Raw genomic sequence first — 24,740 nt, forward strand, 5'->3', positions numbered from 1 at the left:
ATCAGCCCCCTGTAACCATGCTTCTCGCTTCTGTACCAGTGCTTCTGCTCTAAAACCCTATAAAAACCCCAGCTTCCCATTTAGGGGGCGCGCAAAGTCCTTTCGAGTGACTTTCGCCCCGAGTACTCGTGTATCAAAATAAAAGCCTCTTGCTGTTTACATCCGAATAGACTCGTTGTTCCTTGGGAGGGGGTCTCTCAGACGAAAGATACACTCCAGGGATCTTTCAACAGAGTGCACAAAACATCCCCCAACAAGAAGCACCAGTGAATCAGGCCCTATTCTTCTCTTCCTCAGTCAGCCAGTCATAGGGAACACTCCATGAAGCTATAGCTGCATACGGGGCAGCAAAGGGCTTTATAACAGGAGTAGAACCAACAGGCATTTGGGCAACTTCTTCAGCAAACTTGCTTGGACTTTCAGGCCACTTCTATTTTATAATAGATAGCTGCTATGGATTCTCTACTTTATGAATTAGTGGGTCAGATGATACCCAGCTCATGATGGGAAGCTCAGGTTTCACAGTAACTTGGTGGCTCATTGTCAAATATTCAGTTTCCACTAAGACCCAATATCAGGCCAACAGTTGTCTTTCAAAGGGAATGCAGTAGTCTCCAAATGATAGAGCCTTGCTCCAAAATCCCAATAGTCTCTTCTGTGATTCACCTATAGAGGCCTGTCAAAGGATCCGAACAGCAAAGAGAAAAAGCTTCTTTCTGTCTTGTCCTTATGTAGGTTGCCAGCAGAAGGTGTGGACAGTAGGGGATGCCTTCTCTCTCCAACATACAGTTTAGAAGTGGATCTACCTACTTCAAATTAAGCCAAAAATTTTCACAGCTGTGCCATCCATTTTTGGATCTCAGTTAATTCCAGATGTGCTCAAGTTGATAACCAAGAGTAGTCACCACACCATCTAATTCTGGTGAGCAACCAATAGCAGTGGCAATAGCAATAGCTTGGGGAACTTAAGGTAGCTCCTCAGCAAACAACTCGTGAGGTTGTAGGCCAGGCCTAACACTGCTATTTTTGTTTGTTTATGGCTTTGGGGAATACCCCCCCTTGCATTCAAATTTATTTTGTTTTGTTTTTGGAGACAGGTTTTGTGTGTGTGTGTGTGTGTGTGTGTGTCTGTGTGTCTGTGTAACCTTGGCTGTCCTGGACTCCCTTTGTAGATCAGACTGGCTTTGAACACACAGCAGTTGGCTTGCCTCTGCCTTCCAAGTACTAGGATTCAAGGCTTGTGCCACCATGCCCAGTGCATTCAAATTCTTTAACTGCTATTTTAGCAACACATTTTTCTTTTCAATGAACTCAGCCTCCGTAGGGTTGTAAGGTAGGTTTAAGTACCATTGTAGCTAGTTGTCCTTAGCCCAGCTTTGCATACCAGTATTTGTGAATGAGTAGCCCTGTCACTGTCAATTCTCTGAGGGTGACTATACACAATATTGATTTGGAATAGGCCCTTGATGATAGCCTTACCTGATGTTTATTTGCTTGGGAATATAATAGTTTTTCTTGGAAATACAAATATTGTGGAATATTTGATCCCCTTGGGAATCCCAAAATTATAAAAACCTGTATCTTGTTTGGTGTGGTTCATCCCTATCACACGCCTTTAATCCAAGAACTTTCTATTTAATCTGTAAACAGGAGATTATGTTGTGGGTAGCCCTAGCACACACCTTTAATCTAAGACTTTTCTAGATTTAATAAAGTTAACCCTAGGTCAAGAGGTGCAGCAAGAAACCAGCATACAGGGATTTAATAGAAAGGATTAATAGAAAGGAGGGGCTTTGAGTTGAAGGGTATTTCAGATATCTTGGAGAAGGAACACTGTTGATCTTTGCCCTTTTAGCTCTTGGCTTTTTCCTCCTGGGGTATCAGGTGAGGTAGCAGGCCTTTTCCTCCTGGGCTGCTGAGCTAGCTGAGCTAGTAAGCATCTGGCCCTGAGCTTTGGGTTTTTGTCTTTTTCCTTCTGGGATTCGAGTTGAGTAGGAAGGTCAGCTGGGTGCTTTCTCTGCCTCTCTGAGCTAGCAAGTTTTCACCCGAGCATCTGGCTCCTTAGTCTTCACTGATAAAATAAAATGATTTTGGATTTTTATTCAAATTTTAAATTTTAAAACAATAGTCTGTGGCTGTCCATGCAGGGAATATTAGGATTTCTCTGTAATAGACATAAGCCCTATGTGGTTTACCTGCCAACCCCTTACAGGATGGGTGGATTTATGTATTTGCCTCATCATAGCATTCCTATGCTCACATGTTTGGACACTTAGCAGTACACTGGAACATTCATAGGAATTCCAGTGGCCTAAGCTATTTTCTAGCCTATGTTGGTTCCTCTGTGGTCAATATGAACCTACTGAGCAGGCCCCAAATCAGGTAGTCCACGTTTTAGTAAGCAGATATACTTTTTGATTTCCAGGAAGGCTCAATGAACTATGAACTACTACATAGAAAGATACCAGGATTCCGGTATCTGTGATATATTTTCTCCCATATCTTTTGTCCCCATGGTAGCCAAACCAGCACTGGCCAATTTTCTCTTTTCTAGTTGAATATATCTCTTGATATGCCAGTATAAATGCTCTAAGGCCAAGTTTCATGAGCTATTGTGGTGATTTGAATGAGAATGGCCCTTATAGGTTCATATATTTGAATTCCTAGCCCCCAGTTGAACTGTTTGGAAAGAATTAGGAAGCATGGCCTTGTTGGGAGTATGTCACTGGAAGTGGGCTTTGAGGCTGAAGAGGTTAATACTAACAGGGCTAACTCCATTTTGTTTTTCAGACTCCATCCAAGGCTAACTTGTCCCTGGAGTAACTTGGTTCCCACCCTTGAGTTCTGAGAAAAACCACAGAATGTTCTTAGCAGTTGCAGCTAGACATAGCAACTGAGGCAGACCGATAAAGATGGGGTCAGTTAAGAAAATACAAGTTGTTCCCAGGGTTGAAATGTTCCTTTTGGCAAACAGTTCCTCTCTGTGGTTTGGCCAGATACTGTTAACCAATTAGGTCAAAGTGCATTTCATTCCTTTACCCATTGTCCAAACGAGTGACGCCAAGGCTTGGAAACCCCAGCTTGTGGTTTTGTCCTTTAAAAACCCTGTCTCCCCAGTCCTCAGGGACACTCTCCCAACCTGCTGTGCCAGGAGGGATTGCGACCCAAGCTCAAGCTTGAATAAAGACCCTTGTGTGTTTTTCATCAGACTCGTGTTCCTGGTGGTCTGTTGGGAGTCTCGTGATCTAGGCATAACAAGGTGACAACAGCCCACACCAGGCCCAGTGTCATTCTCTCTGCCTGCAGATCAGGCTGTAAAAGCTCAGGGCTGCTGCTCCAGTGTCATGTCTGTCTGCTTCCTGAATGATGATCATGGACTAACCCTGTAAAACTGTAAGCCAGCCTCCAATTAGATGTTTTCCCTTATAAGAATTGCCTTGGTTGTGGTGTCTCTTCACAGCAATAAAACAGTAACTAAGGCACTACTGTTAGCCCCACTGGCTACTCTGTTTTTCCCTGATCTCCAACCATATGACATCTGTCTTTCTTGGTACTGCTACAGTCACCATTCCTGTCTGGAGCCCTTGCTGTTGTCATTCATGAACCAGACATTAACAGGGATAAACAAAGTCCCTTCCTGGTTCTGCCGTTAGTTCAGTTACTGATGGAGGTACAGTGGCTTGAAAGGATGCTGGCTCCAACATAGCCTCATGGCATTCATGGCAGGGATTACAAATAGCACACGTCATTGCTGTGAGTATGCATATCAGTTTGTCAGAGTTTGATTCCGTGCCACCCCAGAAAGAGGCCTTCAGTCCAACCCATGCTTTGGTAATCTGTTCTTACTATTACCAAGGCACCTGTGATAGAGTTCGCCTGTTGAAATTAAAAAAAAAAAAAGCTAGCAATTCTGTTTTAGGAATAAATGCCAATTCCCCTCCACCCCACTCCTAGCTTTTTGATCCCATGTTCAGGACCAAAACTGCATTGGAACAGTTTGCACATTGCTTGGGTTGTCTTTCCACAACTTCTGGCAATCACCCTCTGATCTTCTGGCAGCTTCTAACCTGAAGAACATTGAGGTCATGGGGCACACAGCAATTTAGCTTGTTTTACAAGAATGTCAGCTTCTCTGACCTTTCTATCCCAGCCCCACAGGGTACCCCTCCCCTCTTTTTTTCAAGTGATTAAAAGGATGGGTGTTGGGGGTTGCTCTGATGTTTGTATTTTGATGCTAACTACTGACCCTCAAGATCTGGTGACTGCCTGGATACACCTATCCTTATGTAAACCTGCCTAAGACATTATACCTGATTGATTAATTGAAGGCCTAAAACCTGGACAGGGCAGAATGGGGTAGGCGTGGCTAAGGTTCCTGGGCTTTGAGTTCAAGAGAGTCACAGGAAACAGACAGATGAGAAGAGAGGAGGTGGAAGACACCACGATGGGTCAGCGTGGAGAAGGAACCTGGGCCGGGAGGAAGGGCTCCAAGGATGTTGTGGATGGAGAAAACACCAAGATGAAAAATATAAGCAAATATCTTGGGATAATGGATGGAAGGCAGCCCAGAGAGGAATGGTTAAGGTGGATGGCATTGGATGGGGGCTGGGAGATGGATGGTGAGGTTATTCAGACAGTGTAGGTAGAATGTCTGCCCAGCCCAAGGTAAATAAGGCAATTATAAAATCTAACAGGTGTCTGTGTCTTATTTGATTGTGATAGCAGGTATCTTGATACCGCCAAGATAATCATAGGACAAATAACAATAAACATTATATAGCCCAACACCATTTTTATTGCTAACAACAGGTAGGTAACAGGTGAAGCGAGGCATGAAAATATACCAATGGCTTAGAAGCTCTGCAAATACCCGCATGTGTTTGCATTCACAGGTGCCAGCTATTTATAATTTTCTTTGTATCACATGTATCTTACTAGGCTAAAGTACTTTCAAGAATTTTATAGTTGTGTTTGCCTACTGTACCTAATATGGACTGATCTAGCTTTTGTTTGTTTGTTTTTAAGACAGGGTCTTTCTATTATGTAGCTCTAGTTGTCCTAAAACTCATTAGTATAGACCAAGCTGGCCTCAGCCTCACCGAGATCTACCTGCCTCTGCCTCCTGCGTGCTGGGATTAAAGGTGTGATGGCCTCCATAATTTTTTAAAAGAGTTGTGTGTGAGTGTGTGTATATGGGCATTTTGCCTGGATGTGTGTCTGTGCACCCTGTGTGTATAGTGCCAGAAGAGAGCATCAGATCCTTTGAACTGGAATTATAGATGATTGTGAATTACCATATGGGTTCAGGAACTGAGTTCTGAATCTGTTGAGTCATCTCTCCAGCTACTATTTTTTGTTTGTTTTTGAGACAGAGTTGGCTGGTATTGAGCCCACAAAAATTCACCTGCCTCCGTCTTCCAAGTGTTGGGAGTAAAGATGTGTGCCACCATCCCAACCTCATCTTCATTCTGTTAGGTTTACCTGGTCTTTCAGATTCCTTCCTCTTTATTATTACTTTTTAAAACTTTGTATCATGTAATGTGTATGGGCAAATGTGTGTGTGTGTGTATGTTCATGAGTGTGTGCGTGTGCGCACATAAACCAGAAGTTGGGGTTGAGTGGTTTCCTTTACTGACCCGCCCCCTATTTTTTGAGACCGAGTCTCTCACTGAATCCAGATCTCATCAATTGACTAGACTGGCTGGCCAGTAAGTTCTAGGAATCCATCTGTCTCTGCTCCCCCCACCCCATCCCACCCTGCAAAAACTACAGTCATGCCACCATGCCCAACTTTTATGTGGGTGCTAGAGATCTGAACTCAGGTCCTCATATTGTGTGGCAGACACTTTATCAGCTGAGCCATCTCCCCAGCCTCTCAGATGCTTTTCTAAAGCTGTAAAAGCCTCAGTTTTGCCTCACTTCATCTACATAATAAAATCTTCTTATTGAAAAATAGGCAAGATAACAAAACAAGGTCTTCCATCACTATCCCATGACATCTGTCCTCTGTCCTCAGGTAATCTCCCTTTATTGTTCCTCGGTGGTGACCTTGGTGAAGGTATCTGGACGTGACCTGTCCTTCATACCAGTGAATGTGAAGTGGCCTCAGGATCCACAGGCAAACGGACTACTGAAAAAGGCATTAGCAAGCTTCAAGCGCAATATGGAGAGATCCCATCTCCTGTATTAACTGCCCTGACAAAAGAGTGGTATGGGGTACCATAGCCACTTCTTTATTCAATTCTCTATAATCCACTTCACTTTCAGGAGACACTGTGCTTTTTCACAGCTCCTACCCTCCAACGCCATCCCCTGGATGTTTGAGAGAGCGATTTATCTTTACCCTAACTTTTTAAAGCTTTCTGCGATCTCATCATCGCCCCTGGGCAGCCTGGGCTGTTTGGTAGTCATAGGGGTCTAATCAAGACAGGTCACTTTACAGTCTCGCCCAGCCACATATGACTGCCTCTCAGTTTGTTCTCTCAGCAAAACTCTCCAGTGCATGCAGGGTGTGTCCCACTCAAACATTTATGTCCTCCTGCAGTGGAGAAATGCATACAGCATACTCCTGGGAGAGGTGGGCATAATTGATAACCAGGACAATTTGACCCCTTTAATTGTGGGTGTGTATTATGATGTATCCATGTATGTATATGACCTGTGTGCCGCTACAGCATACATGTGGAGGTCAGATCAGTGTCCATCCTTGTCTTTCACCTCATTTCAGACAGGGGCTCTTAGCTGTTCACTGTTGGGACTCATGAGCTTCCAAAGACCCTATGTCCAACCTTTTATTGGCTACAGGAATGCTGCAGGGATTAGATTCTCACCACCACACCTGGATTTATGTAGGCTCTGGGGATTAGAACCCAGCTCCTCAGGCTTGCACAGCAAGCTTTTTTATGCACTGCAGCCATGGCATGGAGTCATGGCAACAATTGGCAGAACCAGGAAGCTGAGAGCTCCCACCTTCACATGTAAGCACAAAGCAGAGGAAGGGCGCTGGAAGCAGGGTGAAGCTACATGATCTCAAAGCCTGCCCTCACTGATGGACCTCCTCCAGCAAGGCTGCACCACCTAAACCTCTCCAAACAGCGTCCCCAACTGGGAACCAAGTGCTCCAATACCAGAGCCTCTGAGGAACATTTCTCATTCAAAGTGACACAGTTGGGATCTCTCCCGTCTTTTCTGTCTAGCTTAACTTTTCAAAAGTTTAAAATGTAAAACCAGGCAAATATCTACTATTTTGCTTTTTAAAAAGATCTTAACTGTATGCCCCAGAAATAATTGCATATACCTGCTAAGAAATCGTGTTTTTTGCATATTTGTTTCCCAACTCCCAAGAAGTCTCATGTATCCAAGGCATGCTTTGAACTCTTGGGGTTCAGACCTGTGACCTCATGCCCAGTGCTCCCCTGTATCATGTAAGCTGTAGGCTCATGGTTTATTTATCTTACCATAGCTAGCATTTTATTTACTTATTTATTTATTTGGTCTCACTCTGATTCATTGACTGGCCTGGAAGTCACGATGTAGAACAAGTTGCCTGGGAGCTCACAGAGGTCTGCCTGGCTCTACCGTCTCAGTTCTGGGATTAAAGCCATGCGTCAACACGCAGCAAGAGCAGCGCCACCGCATTGACAATTCACCTCAAGCCAACCCTTTATAATGTTTGGTTTGTCTTTCCACCGGTTACAAACAAAACAAAACAAAACAAAACTCTCGTGGAAAAAGTGAGACATTGCTAATTGATGTCTGTAACACATCAATTAATCCAATCAATGCGTTGCTAATGACAGCGCATTGTGAGGAGGTCCTCCACTAAAGTGCTTGTTGAACAGGAGTGGTGGAAGAGGACCTGCTGAGGAAAACAGTGAAGACAATATTTCCAGAGCTTTTGTAGAACCGCTAAACAGCTACCCTGTAACTCTCCTAAGGGAAGATCCTGGGTGTGGGGAAGCTTGGCTAGGGTCAGAGAAGGTACAAGCAGAGGGTAGCTGAGTTTGAGACAGCTGAGTGTTCAAAAGGGCATTTGGGATAAAGAATGCTTGTTCCCACTCAGACCACTCTGCTTCACTCCCCAGGAGGGCGAGCCTGCGAGTGGCTTCCTGCTTTAGGCTTAGCATCTGAGATTCCCCGGGGATCTGGAGTTTGTGGAGGCCCAAAATCCATTTCACCAGGCCCAGAACACAGGGGCGGGGCGCGCCGATGGGGGTGGAGCAACGGGCGTGTCTATTCACGAGGGGCGGGGCTTCGGCGGTGGCGCCAAATCGCGAACATGGCGCCGGAGCGGCTGCGGAGTCGCGCGGTCTCAGCTTTCAAGCTGCGCGGCTTGCTGCTCAGAGGGTGAGTCCCGCCGCAGTGCCCCGGGCCAGCGGAGACCCCTGGAACGCTCTCCTGGAGGAGGCGAGGTCGGCCTGGCGTCTCTGAGGCTGCAGAGCCTCTCCAGGGTTCCGCGCCCCTCGCACCGGGCGCAAGCCTTGCTTCCGGGCTGGGCGGGGCCGCGCCGTTTGGGTTTCGCATTCCTTTTCAGGAGAATTAAAAATTGGATAGATTTAAAACATTTTTAGTTTAGAGCTTGCTCAAAAGGAAGTTTTCCTGCCTATACTGTGCCTTTTTAGTCCTGTGGGATGAACATCTCCAAGAGCTTGCTTTATATTTTAAATGCCTTTATATTTTATAATGCAGGGTACCTGCTGAGTTCTTTTGAGTCAGAGTTTGAATATATAGTCAGAGTTTCTATATGTAGTTTATTGTTTTGTTTTCCTAAATGAGCTTTATGAAACTTTTAAGTTTACGTTTTGCCTAGTAGTGTCCTAGGGTTGGTCAGTCTGGGTTTTCAGTCTGGGTTTTCCCTGGGGAGAAAGTGATGAATTTAGTTTGGTTAATCCTTGAATTTTAAACCGAGCAATTGGCTTTTCTTTCCTTTCACTTAAAATGTACCATTATTCCAACCAAGGACTATTCATGGAGATAACCTAGAACCCCTGCACAGATGTAGCCCATGACAGTTCAGGAAGAATGTTGGGTCCAGAAGGAAAGGAGGGAGATACCAGGGGGTTCCATAGTAATGGGAAGAGGGACTGCCTCTGACATAATCTGATTGGCCTGCTCTTTGATCACCTCCCCCTGTGGGGGGAGCAGCCTTACCAGACCACAGTAGATGACAATGCAGCCATTCCTGATGTGATCTGATAGACTAAGATCAGAAGGAAGGAGAAGAGGACCTCCCCTATCAGTGGACTTGAGGAGGGGCATGCATGAAGAAAGGGGAGGGAGGGTGGGACCGGGAGGGGAGGAGGGAGAGGCTTATGGGGAGATACAAAGAGAATAAAGTGTAATTAATAATAAAAAAATGTACCATTATTAAGCTGTTGGAAGCTCATTAGTTGACTCAGTGAGACACACACTCAAATCTTTTAGCTTCGAAACATCGTGTGTGGAATAAGACACCGTGGGCTTTACTGTGGGAAGACTGTTATCTATTGCCCTTAATAGATTACCCTATGGTTTAAAGACTAAAACTGCACTCATATTTTAGCCTACATTTTCTGTGGGCCAAAAATCCAAACAAGACTGAAGTCTGTCTGGTTGGTAGTGGTGCACGCCTTTAATCCTAGCATTCAGGAGGCAGAGGCAGGTGAATCTCTGAGTTCGAGGCTAGCGTGGCCTATACAGTGAGCTTCAGGACAGCCAGGATTACACAGAGAAACCCTGTTACAAACAAACAAACAGAGTAAGACTTAAGTTGGGGTTTCAGCTTTGGGTCTCATACCTCATACACTCCAGTCATGATGGGGTCAGGTTGTCCAGGATAGCCAGCTCGTTTAGTTTGTTTGTTTGTTTGTTTTTTTAAGGTATCTTAATGTTATCTGTGGGGATTTGTTGTTTTAATTGTTTGCTTATTTTTGAATTAACTATTTCAAGCCTTGATACTTCAGGCTTTACAGGGAGGAGAACTGAGTTTTCTGTTATGCTGACTTTTTATAAAGCTTGTATTTTCTAAGATTTAAGTAACAGTTTCCTGCCACTGCTACCACCACCACCACCAAACAAAACAGTTTTGTTAGCCAAGGCTGGAAGGGTGGTTTTGTTCAGAAACTGTAGGCAAAATGAGAACCGCTTGAAGGGAGGAGTGAATGGACACTTTGGGTCTTATCTTTCCTTTCTCTCACTAGTGAAGCCACTAAGTACCTCACGGAAGCTCTTCAGTCTGTCACTGAACTGGAGCTTGACGAGACCCTAGAAAAGATCATTGATGCAGCTGAAAAACAGTCGTGTAAGTAACGTTTTCTGATGATGCTTAGATTGTTACAGCTTTTCGACCTCTGAGGTAATTTTAAATGGAAACTGAGGCTCCATTATTAAGATACCCCAGAGCTCCGAGATACTCACGTGGTAGTATCTTTTCCCAAAGGATTAGTTCAGGCATGACCTCAGGATATTCTGTTTCTTAATGGTTCCTTTGTAGTTCCTCATCTCCTGGGGAGGTGGGCTCACCACAGCCTCTTTTCTGTATTTAACTTCTTGAATTTGATCTTGTTCTTTAAAGAATTGTATGGATGATGATGACGGCAATGACGCGTATATGTGCACTTATGCCACAGTATGTATGTGGAGGTCAGAGGACAGCTTTGGAGTGGGTTTTCTCCTACCTTGTGGGCCTGCGGATCAAACGCATGTCATCATGGCAAGTGCTTTTACTTGCTGAACTCTGCTGTTGGCCTGGTCACTTCTCTTACTCTTTACACCCGTGTCTGTCTCTTATTAAGCTAGATACTCTAAATGTCGGGGGGGGGGGAGAGAAGTAAGAAGGCCTAAACTTCCCTGTCTGTCTGTTAAATACTTCCCCTGTACCACCTGCAGCAGCCCAACAAGGAGAAATGCTTCAGTGTTTGTACCGCCCACAGGATAGGAGGCTTAGCTCACTTTCATGTTATGGAGAACATCTTCAGTGATGGAGGAGGTGATGCGGTTCATGACGCAGGAGAGAATTAGTTCTCTTCACTGCTGAAGGCGGGATTGTAAACACACTCTTCCTTTAGAAATTCCTTTCCAGTAAAAATGTAGAAAATCATGATTGATGTTAATCATTATATATTAATTTCAAATGTATGCTATTTTTCGTGAAGACAGAGTGAGTAAGTGTATACACTTTCCAGTCTGGCCTGAATTTGTGCTGCTGTCTGTCTTAGGTAGGGTTTCATTGCTGTGAAGAGACACCATGACCAAGGCAATGTTTTCTTATAAAGGAAAACGTTTAACTGGGGCAGGTTTACTGTCTCAGAGGTTCAGTCCATTATCATCATGATGGGAAGCATGGCAGCATACAGGCAGACATGGTGCTGCAGGGGCCGAGAGTTCTACATCTTGCTCGGAAGGCAGCAGAAAGAGACTGTTCCTCACTTTGTGGAGCAAGAGCATAGGAGACCTCAAAGCCTGCCCACATAGTAAAACACTTCCTGCAACACGGCCACACCTACTCCAAGGCCACACCTCCTAATAGTGCCATGGTCAAAGCATTCAAACACACGAGTCCTATGGGGCCATATCTATTAACACTACATTCCACTCCCTCGCCACCATAGGCTTGTAGCCATAACATAGTGTAAAATATGTTCTGTCCAACTTCAAAAGTCCCCATAGTTTACCATAGTCTCAACAATGTTTAAAAGTCCAAAGTTCAAAATCTCTTCTTAGATTCATGCAATCTCGGTCTATCTCTCTCTCTGGTTTTTCAAGACAGGGTTTCTCTGGTTTAGCTCTGGATGTTCTGGAACTCACTCTGTAGACCAGGCTGGCCTTGAACTCACAGAGATCCACCTGCCTCTGCCTCCCGAGTGCTTGGATTAAAGGAATGCCCCCCCCCCCAAATCAAAATTGAAAATCCGGTCACATGCTTCCAACATACAGCATATACATTACCATTCCAAAAAGGGAAGGGAGCACAGTGAGAAAATACTGGACCAAAGCAAGACTGAACGAACTCTAAACTCTGCATCTCCATGTCTGATGTCAAAGTGCTCTTCAGATCTCCAACTCCTTTCAGCTTTATAGACTCCTTTCTCTTGGGCCACTCCTTTTAGTAGCTTTCCCCAGAAGGTGTCCCACAGCTCTAGCATCTCCAACCTCTTGAGGTCTCCGAGGCAATCCACGCAGGCTTCGGCTGCACACGATGGTCTCTCTGGGCCTCCACGCAGGGACCCCCCTCCCCCGGCCACACACCTGGCTTCAGGGGCCCTGCTTAGCTGTGGAGGGAGATTCTATAACCCCTTCTTCTGTCCTTGACTCTAAAGCCAGAACCATGTGGCCGAAGCTGCCAAGTTCTGCTGCTTGCTGGGCCTGGAACATGGCCCCTCACTCAGTTACATCTTCACCAGCTGTATTTGATGCTTTCCTTCACTACTACAGATTACTTGGCTGTCCTGGAACTTGCTGTGTAGACCAGGCTGACCCTGAAGTCAGAGCTCTATTTTACTTCCTGGATCCCCTTTACTTCCTGGAACCATACATTTTATGTTTTTTCTTTCTCATTTGCTACGGTTCATCGAAATGCTCTTTAGAAGAGTGAACCACAGGACAGAGTCTATGCTAGGCTGTTTTGAGATTTCCTTTGTCAATGCAATTAATCTAAATCTTTTCACCTTAGTCTCTCTCAAGCAAACTTTGGATGAGGGCAAAAAACAGCCACCTTCTTCATTGTAATATCACAAGAACAATCTCTAGACATACTGAAATTCTTCTCTGAAACCTCTTGAGCCAGGCCCATTAAGCAGCACTCAAAACATTCTACTTCTTTTCTAATCCAAAGTCCCCAAATTACATTCCTCCAAGCAAAAGCATGGTCAGGTCCATCCCAGGCAATTCCCTAGTCCCTGGTACCAACTTCTGTGTTAGTTTGGGTTTCATTGCTGTGAAGAGACACCATGACCAAGGCAGCTCTTGGAAACATTTAATTGGGACTGGTTTACAGTTTCAGAGGTTTAGTTCATTACCATCATGGCAGGAAGCATGGCAGCATGCAGGCAGACATGGTGCTGGAGAAGGAGTTCTACGTCTTGATCTGCAGGCAGCAAGACTATGTTTCACTGTGGACAGCTCTTGAGCATAGGAGACCTCAAAGCCTGCCCCCATAGTGACACACCTCCTTCAACAAGGTCACACCTACTCCAGCAAGGCCACACCTCCTAATAGTGCCACTCTCCATAGGCCAAGCATTCAAATTGAGTCTCTGGGCCATACCTATTCAAACCACCTGTTTAGCTGTGTTCTTGGGCTAGTACTCAAAGTTGCATTCTCATCAATAAGAAATGGGCATATTGCTAGGGGTGGTGGCACACATTTTTAATCCTAGCACTGGGGAAGAAAAGGCAGCAGATCTCTCTGAGTTTAAGGTTAGCCTGGTCTATATAGTAAGTTCGAGGCCAGCCAAGGCTACACGGTGAGATTGTCTCAAAAACCAACCAACCAGAAGGAAAAAGCAGGCATATTGACATCAGTGCTGTGAAGCACCTGTCTCACGGAATAAAGTTTGTAAAATACTAAAGACAGTGTCACCCATTTGCCAGGTCTATAATGAATGAATGGAGAAGTTATACTTCTCCAACTTCACTGAAGCCAGAAGCTCACAGAACTTACAGCTACATTGCTACCACCAAGTAGTCTTTAGAAAACAAAGGCCCTTGATTATATATTGAGGTATTGTGTCTGCAATTGACCACGGAAAATTAAGGTATTGACATGTGGCTTTTACAGTTTTCCTGACCTAATATTTTCTATAGACAGGTTTAGTTAAAGCTGAAAATCCAAAATCAGAAATGCTCCCAAATCTCAAAACTTTCTGAGTGTAAAGGAATTCTGCAAATGGAAAAATTCCTCACTTGACCTGATGTGATGAGTCATAGTGTTGTACACAATTAGCTTCCTCAAGGCTATGTGTAAGCTGTACAGAAAGCACAAAAAGCCAAGCACTTGGCAAATGTTTGTACTTCCATCACTCAGAAGGCCAGCCTGAAATATATATAGAAGCCCTGTTTCAAAAGAGGCCCATCCAGGCTGGGCAGTAGTGGTGCATGACTTCAATCCTAGCACGTGGGAGACAGAGGCAGGCAGATCTCTGTGAGTTTGAAGCCTGCCTGGTCTACAAAGTGAGTCCAGGACAGCAGGACTGTTGTGTAGAGAAACCCTGTTTCAAAACAAAGCAAAGCAAGCAAACAAACAAATAGATCTTTTAAAGGGGAATTTTATATTTGGACTTAGGTCTTATCCCCAAGAAATTTCATTTCTGTATAGTATACAGATATTATAAAATCTGAAAAAGTTTAAAATCCAAAGCACTTCTGCTGTCAAAGATTTTTGAATAAGAGATACTCGACCTACCGCAAAAATCCCAAAATTGGTTTTTGCATATTATTTCCAGGAAAAGAGCAACGAATGTAAAGATGTTTGGTTTCACCTGTTATGGTAGTGCGTCGTGCCTTTAATTCTAGCAGAGGCAGAAGCAGGTAGAGCTCTGTGACTATGGAGCTAGCCTGGTCTAAGTGAAAAGTTCTAGGCCAGCTGGGGCTACATAGTACAAACTATTTCCAAAGAATAGAACAAATGCTCTTATCTACTGGGCTGTCTTTCTATTTATTTGTTTGTTTTGTTTTATTTGGTTTTTTGAGACAGGGTTTCCTTTCACTCAGAGAGATCCGCCTGCTTCTGCCTCCTAGAGGCATTACAGCTGTGTGCCCGGCTTTTCATGCCTGTTTTAAACCTGACTTTGAACTTCCTTTTCAGTGTCATCAAACATGATCGAGCGAGGTGTGGTGGAGGCAGCAGTCCAGGAGTGCAGTCAGTCAGTCGACGAGACGATGTGCGTGCGTAAAGCTGGCATTTTCCTGTGGGAGGCTGACTAGGTGCTTGTTTTCACGGGAAAGCGACTAGTGATCAACAGTTCTACCGTAGAAGCTGTCATTACTTGTCTCAATTTTAAGTCACAGCCTACGTTATGAATCTCGTTAATCTCGTTATTAAGCGATTTGTCTTTACTATTTTTTCCGTTGAGATTATAGTCGTAACATGGTGTGTTTCCAACCACTCTGATTGAATAGTCTGTGTGCCATAAATGGATTAAATTGAACATCAGTTTAGTGGTTTGTTTGAGGCAGGTCTCACCATCTAGCCTAGGTTGTGCTCAGGATTTTGATTCTCCTGCTTCCGCCTTCCTAGTGCAGGGACGGTGGGGGTGGGAGGTGATGGCACACCCGTCACCTTCGTGTCTTTTGGAAAGAGAATGCACAAGCTAAAAGCTTTATCCTCTTAACTGTTTGTGACACTTCAAAAAATTGGTACATGGCTTGAAGAAAATGTGAAAGTATTATATACAAAAGATGATAATGTGAATTGTTAATGTTTATAATACTTGTATTTTAATTAGTCAGACCTGTGTTTTATGGGTTGTTTTTCAGAGAGCATATTTTCAATATCATTGGAGCTTTTGATATTCCACATTTTATTTACAATTCAGAAAGAAAAAAATTTCTTCCGTAAGTATACCGTGTATTATTTATTGATATAAAATTTGTTTAAAGATTTCTTTATTTTATGTGTATGAGAGTTTTGCCTGCATGTGTGAGTATATACCACATGTGTGCCTGGTGTCCATGGAGTTCAGAAGAGGGTGTTTTATCCCCTGGAACTGGATTTACAGACTATTTAACTACTATATGGGTGCTGGGAATTGAACTCAGGACCCCTGCAAGAGAAGCAGGTGCTCTTATCCACTGGGAATATATATATAATGTGCATATGTGTGTGTGTAATATATGTATACATACATATATAATATATACTATAAATATTTTAAATGACATTTCTTTATTTCTAGTCTATCAATGACTAATCATGCTGCACCAACCCTGTTTGGAACAGCAAGAGATAAAGCTGAGCTTTATCGTGAACGATATACCATTTTACACCAGGTAAGTTGGGAACAAGGAGAACTTCAGTAAATTGGGGAGGAAAAGGAGCTTTGGGAAATCTCAAGGATATTTAAAGGATGCAATTTTATATGTTAAAGTTGGTCATTCAAGGCTGGGTTTGGTGGCTCATGTTAATAAGTCCAGTACTTGCGATTGCAGAGGTTTGAGACCAGCAAGGTTGAGACCAGCATTGGAGCTGTATAGTAGGGCCCTGTCTAAAAAAGAGTCATTCTGTAGACTGTCAGTGGGCTCTGCGATTGAGTCCACTAGCAAGAGTAGACTCATGAATGCTAGCATGACCCCTATTTTATAAGTGAGCAAGCTGAAAGCTAGAGAGGGTTCATGACTTTTCCAAAGAGCACATGTAGAGAGTTGGGGTAGGATTCAGGCTCAGTGTTTCTGGCACCTGTTGAAAGTTAGGTGACAGTAGTGACATGGGTGTATTTCTGGGTCCTGGATTCTGTTCCATTTGTTGTGTATGTCTGTTTTTGTCCCAGTACCCTACAGGCTTTGTTACTGTGGCTCTGTCACATAGTTTGAAATCGGGTGTTGTTCTTGCTCAGGATTGCTTTCTCTATTCAGGGTTTTGGTACTTTCATAAGAATTGTAGGTTTTATTTTTGTTTGTTTTTTTTCCGTTTCTATACAGAATGCCATTGGAATTTTGATGGAGATTGTATTGAATTTATAGATTCTCTTGGTAATATAGCCATTTTCACAATATTAATTATGCCAACCCACGTGCATACAATGTCTTGCTATTTGAAGCATTTCTTGATCTCCAGTTGGATGCGGTTTGTTCCTTATTCAAGCCCACTGAGCTTCTGTGTAACTTGAATTGACCTTGCCTTGCATTCTCTCTGCTTCATCTCTTTCTCTACCAAAGCTTACTTCTTTGTCTTTTTCCTCTGCAACATTTGCCTCATGCTTTTTACAGAGATGTGAACAGTTGTCAGTCTGTCTTTCTCCTTCTTGGTGTGTCTGAGACATGCTTCTGCTGGGTAGGTAAGGTTGGCGTCAAGTTTACTGTGTAGCCTTGGTTGACCTCAGGCTAAAGACTTCCTGCCTCAGTCTCCCTAGTAGTGACGTGAGAGGCATGCAGAAACATTCCCAGACCCTCCTCATGTATTTCAGCCTGCAGTGTTGTTTTAAGTGTGTCGCTTAGCCCCTCTTCTGTGTCCTCAGGCATGGATAGAAGTGAACTGAGGTCCATTCACAGTTTTATTGTCTTTATTTTCTTGGAAACAAACTTGATTTTGTCATTTTTCTACTTCAGAATTTTCCCAGAGAGGGTCTTGTGTTTCTCAGACCAGTCCCAAACTCACTAGGTAGGGCCACCTTAAACTTCTAATCCTCCTGCTCTGCCTCTAGAGTGCTGGGATTCCAAGTGTGTACCACAGTGGCCAACTTTTCTGTGGTGCTCGGGATGGAGCCCAGAGCTTGGTACATGCTAAGCAAGGACTCTGCCAGCTGAGCCACATCCCTAACTCTTTCTGTGCGTGTCCTTTTAATTTAAGATTGTGAAAAACTCAAACTGACTAAAACCTAAGAAGGACTATATTAGTTTGGCCTGTATTACCAGGAAGACTAAAGGGCTGTGGTTTCAAGCCTGGCTAGATCCAGGTGCTCATACAACGGACGTCTCAAGGCCTCCGTCTTTTCTGTATCTCAGCTTCTGTTTTTTTTTTTTTTTTAATATCCTTTTATTAGACCCTGTCATCACCTGGGTCAGGAACAAAAGATTAGAGCCATGTTGGCCTTGGTATGTTGCCAGGTTAGGGTTCTAGTGTACCTTTTTGCCAAAGATTATCCTTTCAAACAAGTTCTCCTTAGGGAGTGACAAAAATGGCCACTAGTAGCCATAGAGGTCAGAAAGGGGCCTCTCTTCCCCGTAGTCCCGGCAAAAGTCTTGAATGTATTTCCTATTGGCATAACTTAATGCACTTGCTCGTCCTTGAGCCCGTCCACCTCCGCCTTCATCTTTTAGGCCTGGGCTGTCTGCAGAAGGGGAAACGGGGCACCAGCCTGTCCAGAGTGCGTGAGTGCGTGATGAGAGGAGAGGGACAGTTCCCTCAGTAGTTGCTTGTGCATCTTCTAACAGTTCACCTGTGCACACTCACACTAAACGTTGTATGGGGTAGTAGTCGATCTTGATAAGAATGGGTGCTTTCAGGCCGGCTGTCGACTGTTAATTTTGACTGTGAACCTGACTGGACCAAGAAATGCTCAAAATTACCACTGGTGTGTTTGTGAGGCCTCCTTATGGGGGTGAAGGAGTTTATCACCCTCCCACTCCGGTGTGGGCAGCACCATCACCAGACTAAATACAAAGCAAACAAGAAGGCGAGCTAAGTGGCCAAGCCAGGCATTCCCTGTGCTTCCTCATGGTCAGTGTGGACTGTGCTTCTCACCTGTGAGCCGAGTAAAACCCTTCCTCCCTTAAGCTGCTTTTTGTTGGGGATTTGGGTGCAGTGATGGATGAGAGAATTAGATAATACAGAGCTTCTCATATGCTCCTTTACTCCTGTCCCTCTTCGTGTGGACTCCTCAATTTCTTCACCTGAATTGTCTTTTTCTTCCTCACCACGTTGTATTATTTGGGTCTTGTTAGATGACCTCTTTGCCTAGTGTATAGCCAGCCCTCACAGAGCTGTGTTGTATGGTGGCTTTTCTCTCTTACTAGCTTCCATGCTCAGGTTTTTTAATACTTCTGTTTTAAAAGTTGCTGTAGGAATTGGAGATTAGCTCTGTGGTAGAGTTGCTGACCTGTTGCAAGCCCCTGGGTTTGCAGTTGGGGAATTGCTAGGTATTTGCATGCTTATTAAATTCATATGGGTTTTCAAATGTGTTGAGAATAAGCAACAGTAATAGCTTAGGGCCATTGTTTATCTTCAATGTTTTAAGGAATCTTTCTCCTAAATGTCTAGTGTAGTGACAATTTTGGAGTTTTTGGTTTCTTTATAAACATACAAATGTTATAAAAATGTTTTCGTTTTAATCCCAGGTATGGGGATGTGGGGCTGCTTCACAGCAGGTGGTGTGATTTGCCTGGAGCTCTAGCAGGGCTGTGATTTTGCCAGCTACAGATAGTTTCCACAACTGTGTAATAGTTGGAATTCTGGGGACTTTTCAGAGGGTATGTAAAGGCTAGGGCCCCGAGAGGTAGGGTGGGTTGTTGTTTGGTTGTTGTTTGCAGTTGGTCACGGTTGGTTAAATATTCATGCACAACAGGAAGAAAGTTATCCTGACAACAAAGATCAAACTTACCCAAGGAGCTAGACACCCCTCATCAGCAGGAAGTAGTCTAGAGATAATATCGCTCCCTTTCCAAACCCTGACTTTATTCAGGGATCTTTCTTTTCCTCTCTATTCTTTTTTTTACCTCTCATATCTAGTGTTAGGGTATTGAAAGGGTGGAGAAGAGTGGAAGAAAAAAGAACCCACAAAGTAGCACAGGCAGGTTACAGTCTAGTTCAGTAATTCATAAGGGTCTCTCTTTTTTACAGAGGACACACAGACATGAATTATTCACCCCTCCGGTGATAGGCTCACACCCCGAGGAAAGCGGAAGCAAATTCCAGGTTTGTCTTAATTAAGGAGTGTATATATTAATACAGGTGTAATATTATTGCTACCTTTTTGTGCACTTACTTTAGTGTGTACTTGTGTGCTTATGACACAGGGGTAAGTGAGAGGACCTCTTGCAGGAGTTGGTTCTTTGTTCCGCCTGTGGGACCTGGGGATTGAATTCAGGCCATTAAGACTCTGTGGCAGGTGCTTTCCCCAACAGCTGTCCTGCCTGCCTGGCTACTTTTAATTCATTCAGGTTTTTGTTGTTTTTTTATTATTATCATTTATTACAATTTATTCAATTTGTAGCCTGGCTGTGGCCCCCTCCCTTTTCTCCCCCGGTGCCCCTCCCCTAGTCCACTGATAGGGGAGGTCCTCCTCCCCTTCTATTTGACCCTGGCCTATGAGCTCTCATCAGGGCTGGCTGCATTGTCTTCCTCTGTGGACTGGCAAGGCTGTACTCCCCCCCCCCCCCAAGAGGTGATCAGAGAGCCTGCCACTGAGTTCATGCCAGAGACAACCCCTGTTTCCCTTACTAGGGACCCCACTTGGAGACTTGAGTCTATGGGCTACTTTTTTAAAATTTTTACTTGAGATAGAGTCTCACTTTGTGCCCTGGCTGGCCTGTATCTTGCTGTGTAGACAGGCTGGCCCCTAAAACGTACACATACCTTTGCCTCCCAGTGCTGGGATTAAAAGCATGTACTGCCATGCACGGTTAATTCACTGGATTTCAAGTGAAAATAAACTTGTATTTCTGTTCAGCTTGTTTGTAGGCAGGGCTACATGACTGTTGCTGGTGAGGCCCTGTCTAGTGTGGTGGGCCCTGTGGATCTTTAGCAGAATTACTGCTCTGTCTTTGGAGCAGGCCTAGTGCCAGGGAAACGTCCACGTGGTCTCTGGCTTCCAAACTGAGCCCTGCACACCTTTGGGGGCGGCTTCATTACCCTTCGTGCCCTCACTCAGAACACTGGCTATTGCCTGTCCTTCTCTTGACCACCACAGACCACAGATCTATGGACTGAAATGTGCCGTATCCACTGAAGGAACACTTGAGGGAATGTTGGTTTCAGTACCTCCCCACCTCCCAGTGTACTGAAGAAACAATGAAGAGAGACTGTGAGGGTCAGGTGGGCCCTAGAGTTGTTGCTGCTTGAGTGCAGGAGAGCTGGACTGTGTGCAGCCTCCACTGTCACAGTTTAGAAGGCGGTTACCAGACAGCACTGTCATTTTAGTTCCAGCAGTCTGCCTGACCACCATCAGTCTGTCTGTGGCTCTGCCTTCCTCTCTAGCATTCAGAACCCTGCTTAGGGATGGCCCTTGTTTCTGTCTGGGCCTCGCCATTTTCCTGAGGTTCTAAGTGGGTTTGAAGGGGGTCCCAACTCTTCAGTGTTCTCTGCCATGGTAGGTCAGAATTCATTATGCTGAGTAGTCTGTTAGAGATTAGGAATATGGGATGATATTCAGACTGATGCGTGAGAGAGTGGTGGTGTGGACCTAAAACCCCAGCACTTAGGTGGAGGCAGGAAAGTAAGGAATTCAAGCTCATCCTTAGCTCTGTCGTGAGTCCAAAGCCAGCCTGAGCTGCATGAGACTCTGTTTCAGAAACAAACAAACAAACAAACAAAACCCAACAAAAATTAGTGTTCAGTGGTGGCACACAAAGAGAAACACTAATAGTATTTGACTGTTTCTGTGCTTAGCTGTATTAGAATATAATTTGTGTCGTTTTGGAAATGACTTACTTTTCCCTACCAAAGTCTCTCTGTGTCTTGTGTATTAGGTTTCTGATGCCAGCATGCAATACTTTCTCTCCTCTTTGTCAAAATACTTTTTAGACTTATATGGCTAAATAATGTATTGCTCTTTTCAGCCTTCCTGTTTCGTTCTGTGTCTCTCACGGCTGGCTTGTTTCTTATTTAAGCTGTACTTAAGAACAAGCAGATCCCTAAATAGACTGTATTAATAGAATCTAAGTGGAAACTTTCTTCTATAAACAACAAGAATGGTGTCTTTCATACATATTTGGAGGGCTTGGAGTGCACCTGGGCAGCGGAGCACTTGCCTAGCACATAGAAAGCCTTGGGCTTGATTCTAAAAACAGTCATACCTTCTCATGTCTTTGTTGCTTCACGTTGATGTTCTTTAAGTAGAATTCCAAACATCAACTTTATTTAATATTTATTTAAATTTTAAATTAATATTTATTTAAAAACATTTAAATTAATTTTTATGTCTATGAGTGTTTTGCCTGTGTGTGTGTGTGCCATGAGTATGCCTCGTGCCTGAGGAGGTCAGAAGACATTATGAGGCTGGAGTTACAGGTGGCTGTGAGCTACCTATGTGGGTGCTGGGAACCAAACTCAGATCCTCTGCAAAAGCAGCCAGTGCTCTTAACTGCTGAGTCATCTCTCCAGCCCCATGTACGGATATTTTTCCTACATGTGAATCTGTGCTCTGTGTGTATGCCTCATACCCAGGAAGGCCAGAAAAGGGTATTGGATCTCCTATAATTGGAGTTACAGATGGCGGTGAGTTCCCACGTGGATGCTGGGTACCAAACCTGGCCCCTCTGCAAGAGCAGCAAGTGCTCTTAGCCACTGAGCCATCATCCAGCCCCCAACATCAACCCTTAACTGTGATTAATGTGGAGTGATGAGATTATACATGTCTGTATTTCTTCTTTACCTGTGTTTTTTTTTAATTGTTTCTAAAGTATACATGGATTATTTGTGTTAAAAACACAGTGTGATAAAGAGGAAAGAAATTTTACCTGCTAATTTTTAGAAAAGCTTTTGATGTAGCAGTATCACGTCTGGAGGCTGTGAAAGTTGTCTAACAGCTGTGCCCATGTCGTAGACTAAGCAATGTGTACAGAAATATCAAGTATTGTTTATATTTGCAGAAATTTGTGAGCAACTTAACTCTTCTTTAATAGCCGTTTGGAGACAAAATTGTCACCCTTTAGCATATGTAACAGCCGGTTCTAGCACCCGAGCCGGAGGACACCAAGATCCATGGCTGTTCCAGTCCTTATATCACACGACATATTAGCTGCATGTAACCTGTGCATCTTCCTGTATACTTAATCATCCCTCGATCACTTATACTATATAATACAATGGAAACGCTATAAAAGTTTTTGCTTAGAATATAATGGCAAGAATAAGAAAGCTCAGCCAGGTGGTGGTGGTGATGGTGGCACACAGCTTTATTCCCAGCACTCAGGAGACAGAGACAGACAAATCTTTATGAGTTTGAGGCTAGTTCCAGGACAGTCAGGGCTACACAGAGGAAGCCTCTCTTAAAAGACCATAAATATATAAATGAATGAATGAAGTTCATGTAGTTGTTGGATGTAGCTCAGTGGTACATTTGACCAGAACTAGAACACTTCACCAGTCTGCATGAGCACCTAAGTTTGATCCCTAAGTTTGAATAAAAGAAAAGAGGGCTGGAGAGCTGGCTTTGTAGTTAAGAGCATTGTCTGCTCTTCAGAGGTTCTTAGTTCAATTCCCAGCAACCACCTCTACTAGGCTCCCTAGGATCTGATGCCCTCTTTGTGTGTGCATGTGTACATGCAGATAGAGTGCTCAATACACATAAAATAAATAAATAAAACTTAAAAGGTCTGTGTACAATCAATATAGATACAACTTTTTTTTTTTTCAAATATTTTTGAGACAAAATTAGTTGAAACCTCAGGGGTAGAATCCATAGATATAGGAAGCTGAATATTTATATTCTTTCATTCACACCTTTAATCCCAGCACTGAGGAATCTCTGTGAGTTTGAGGCTAGTCTTGTCAACGTGGTAGGTTCCAGGCCAGCCAAGGCTACATCACCACAACAAGATGGTGCCCTAATTATTGTTACTTCCGTAATGTGTTTCTGTTCTTCTTTCTGATTTCGAGACATTGCTACATGGACCAGGCTGGCCTTTAACTCACAGAGATCTATCTTTCTCTGCCTTTAGAGTACTGAGATTAAAGGCGTATACCACCACCAGCTCTGACTTTCTGATATAAAGTATAATTATCAGGTTGAGACTGTAAATAACAACTTTAAAAAAATAGTGTATATATAATTAGGACATAAATTTTAAAGAAACTTGTTAATTATTTGAATGACCCTTTAACTTTTTTAATTCTAAGGTTTATTTTATGTTTATATATTTGCCTGTTTGCCTACACTTGTCTTCTTTGGTTACATTTCTGTTTTTTGTTTTATTTTGGTTTTTTTCGAGACAGGGCTTCTTTTTGTTGCCTTGGCTGTCCTGGACTTGATTTGTAGACCAGGCTGTCCTGGAATTCACAAAGATCCGCCTGCCTCTGCCACCCTGAGCCACAGGCGTGCGCCACCACACCTGACTGTTTCTGTGCATTACATACACACTTCACCCTTCAGCTTTTTGAAGGATAAAACTAAACTTGCTGATTAGTCTTTGGACTATAAAGCAGCTGCATGTCGGAAAATGTGTTCTCAACACTTACTTGTAAAAAAAGAATATGCTTTCTAGTCTTTAAGTTTTTATTCTGTTTTATTTTAGCTTAAAACAATAGAAACTTTATTGGGTAGTACAAGCAAAGTTGGTGACGTGATTGTTCTTGGAATGATAACCCAGTTGAAAGAGGTAAGTTAAGTTTGACACGCTTTTTTTTGGGGGGGGGGGGGGGCTGGAGGTGGCGATGCGTGGCTGCAGCAGTGCTTTTTCATAGAAAACACTGGAGCATATTTTTCACAGAAAACATAGTCAGTGGCTAACCTCTTCACCTGTGTCAGCTTTCCTTCGGCATTAGTGGGAAAGACTGTCCAGGTGTTCATTTGCATAGCCTCTAGGTAGACCGCAGTGACCTCTGTTTGAACTGACTCCGAGTTTCTGAATGACCAAGCTGCTGACCACATCCTGGGGCCCTGGGGGTCATTCTCTTAGTTGAAGGCATCTGGTAAGGCCCAGTGGCAACCAGCCAGAGCCTTCCTTGTCACCCTGTGGTCTGCAACGGTCGTTCCTTACTGTCTGTGAGTCTCAGGTATGTTGTTAGTCTGAGGTTGCCACTAAACAAACATGGAATCACTCGTATCTACAGAGCCGCTTCTCTGATGCATCCTGTTGTCACACGGGGTAGTATGTTAGTTATTTGGAATAGTATTTTATATATATATATATATATATATATATATATATATATATATATATATATATATA

General features: G+C 43.7%; 1 protein-coding gene across 1 annotated transcript in view; it reads left to right on the forward strand.

Moving 5' to 3' along the window:
* Nucleotides 1-8,269: 8,269 nt before the first annotated feature.
* Pole2 (DNA polymerase epsilon 2, accessory subunit) overlaps nucleotides 8,270-24,740 on the forward strand; it is a 30,112-nt gene continuing 13,641 nt past the window's right edge. The window contains exons 1-7 of the mRNA XM_055595365.1: nucleotides 8,270-8,346; nucleotides 10,179-10,279; nucleotides 14,782-14,857; nucleotides 15,453-15,530; nucleotides 15,872-15,965; nucleotides 19,471-19,545; nucleotides 24,084-24,167. Of these exons, the coding sequence (XP_055451340.1) occupies nucleotides 8,279-8,346; nucleotides 10,179-10,279; nucleotides 14,782-14,857; nucleotides 15,453-15,530; nucleotides 15,872-15,965; nucleotides 19,471-19,545; nucleotides 24,084-24,167 (576 nt within the window). The 5' untranslated portion in view covers nucleotides 8,270-8,278. The remainder of the gene's footprint in view (nucleotides 8,347-10,178; nucleotides 10,280-14,781; nucleotides 14,858-15,452; nucleotides 15,531-15,871; nucleotides 15,966-19,470; nucleotides 19,546-24,083; nucleotides 24,168-24,740) is intronic.

The sequence above is a fragment of the Psammomys obesus genome, unplaced genomic scaffold, assembly GCF_907164565.1.
Source record: "Psammomys obesus unplaced genomic scaffold, mPsaObe1.curated_primary_1811, whole genome shotgun sequence".
NCBI lineage: Eukaryota > Metazoa > Chordata > Mammalia > Rodentia > Muridae > Psammomys > Psammomys obesus.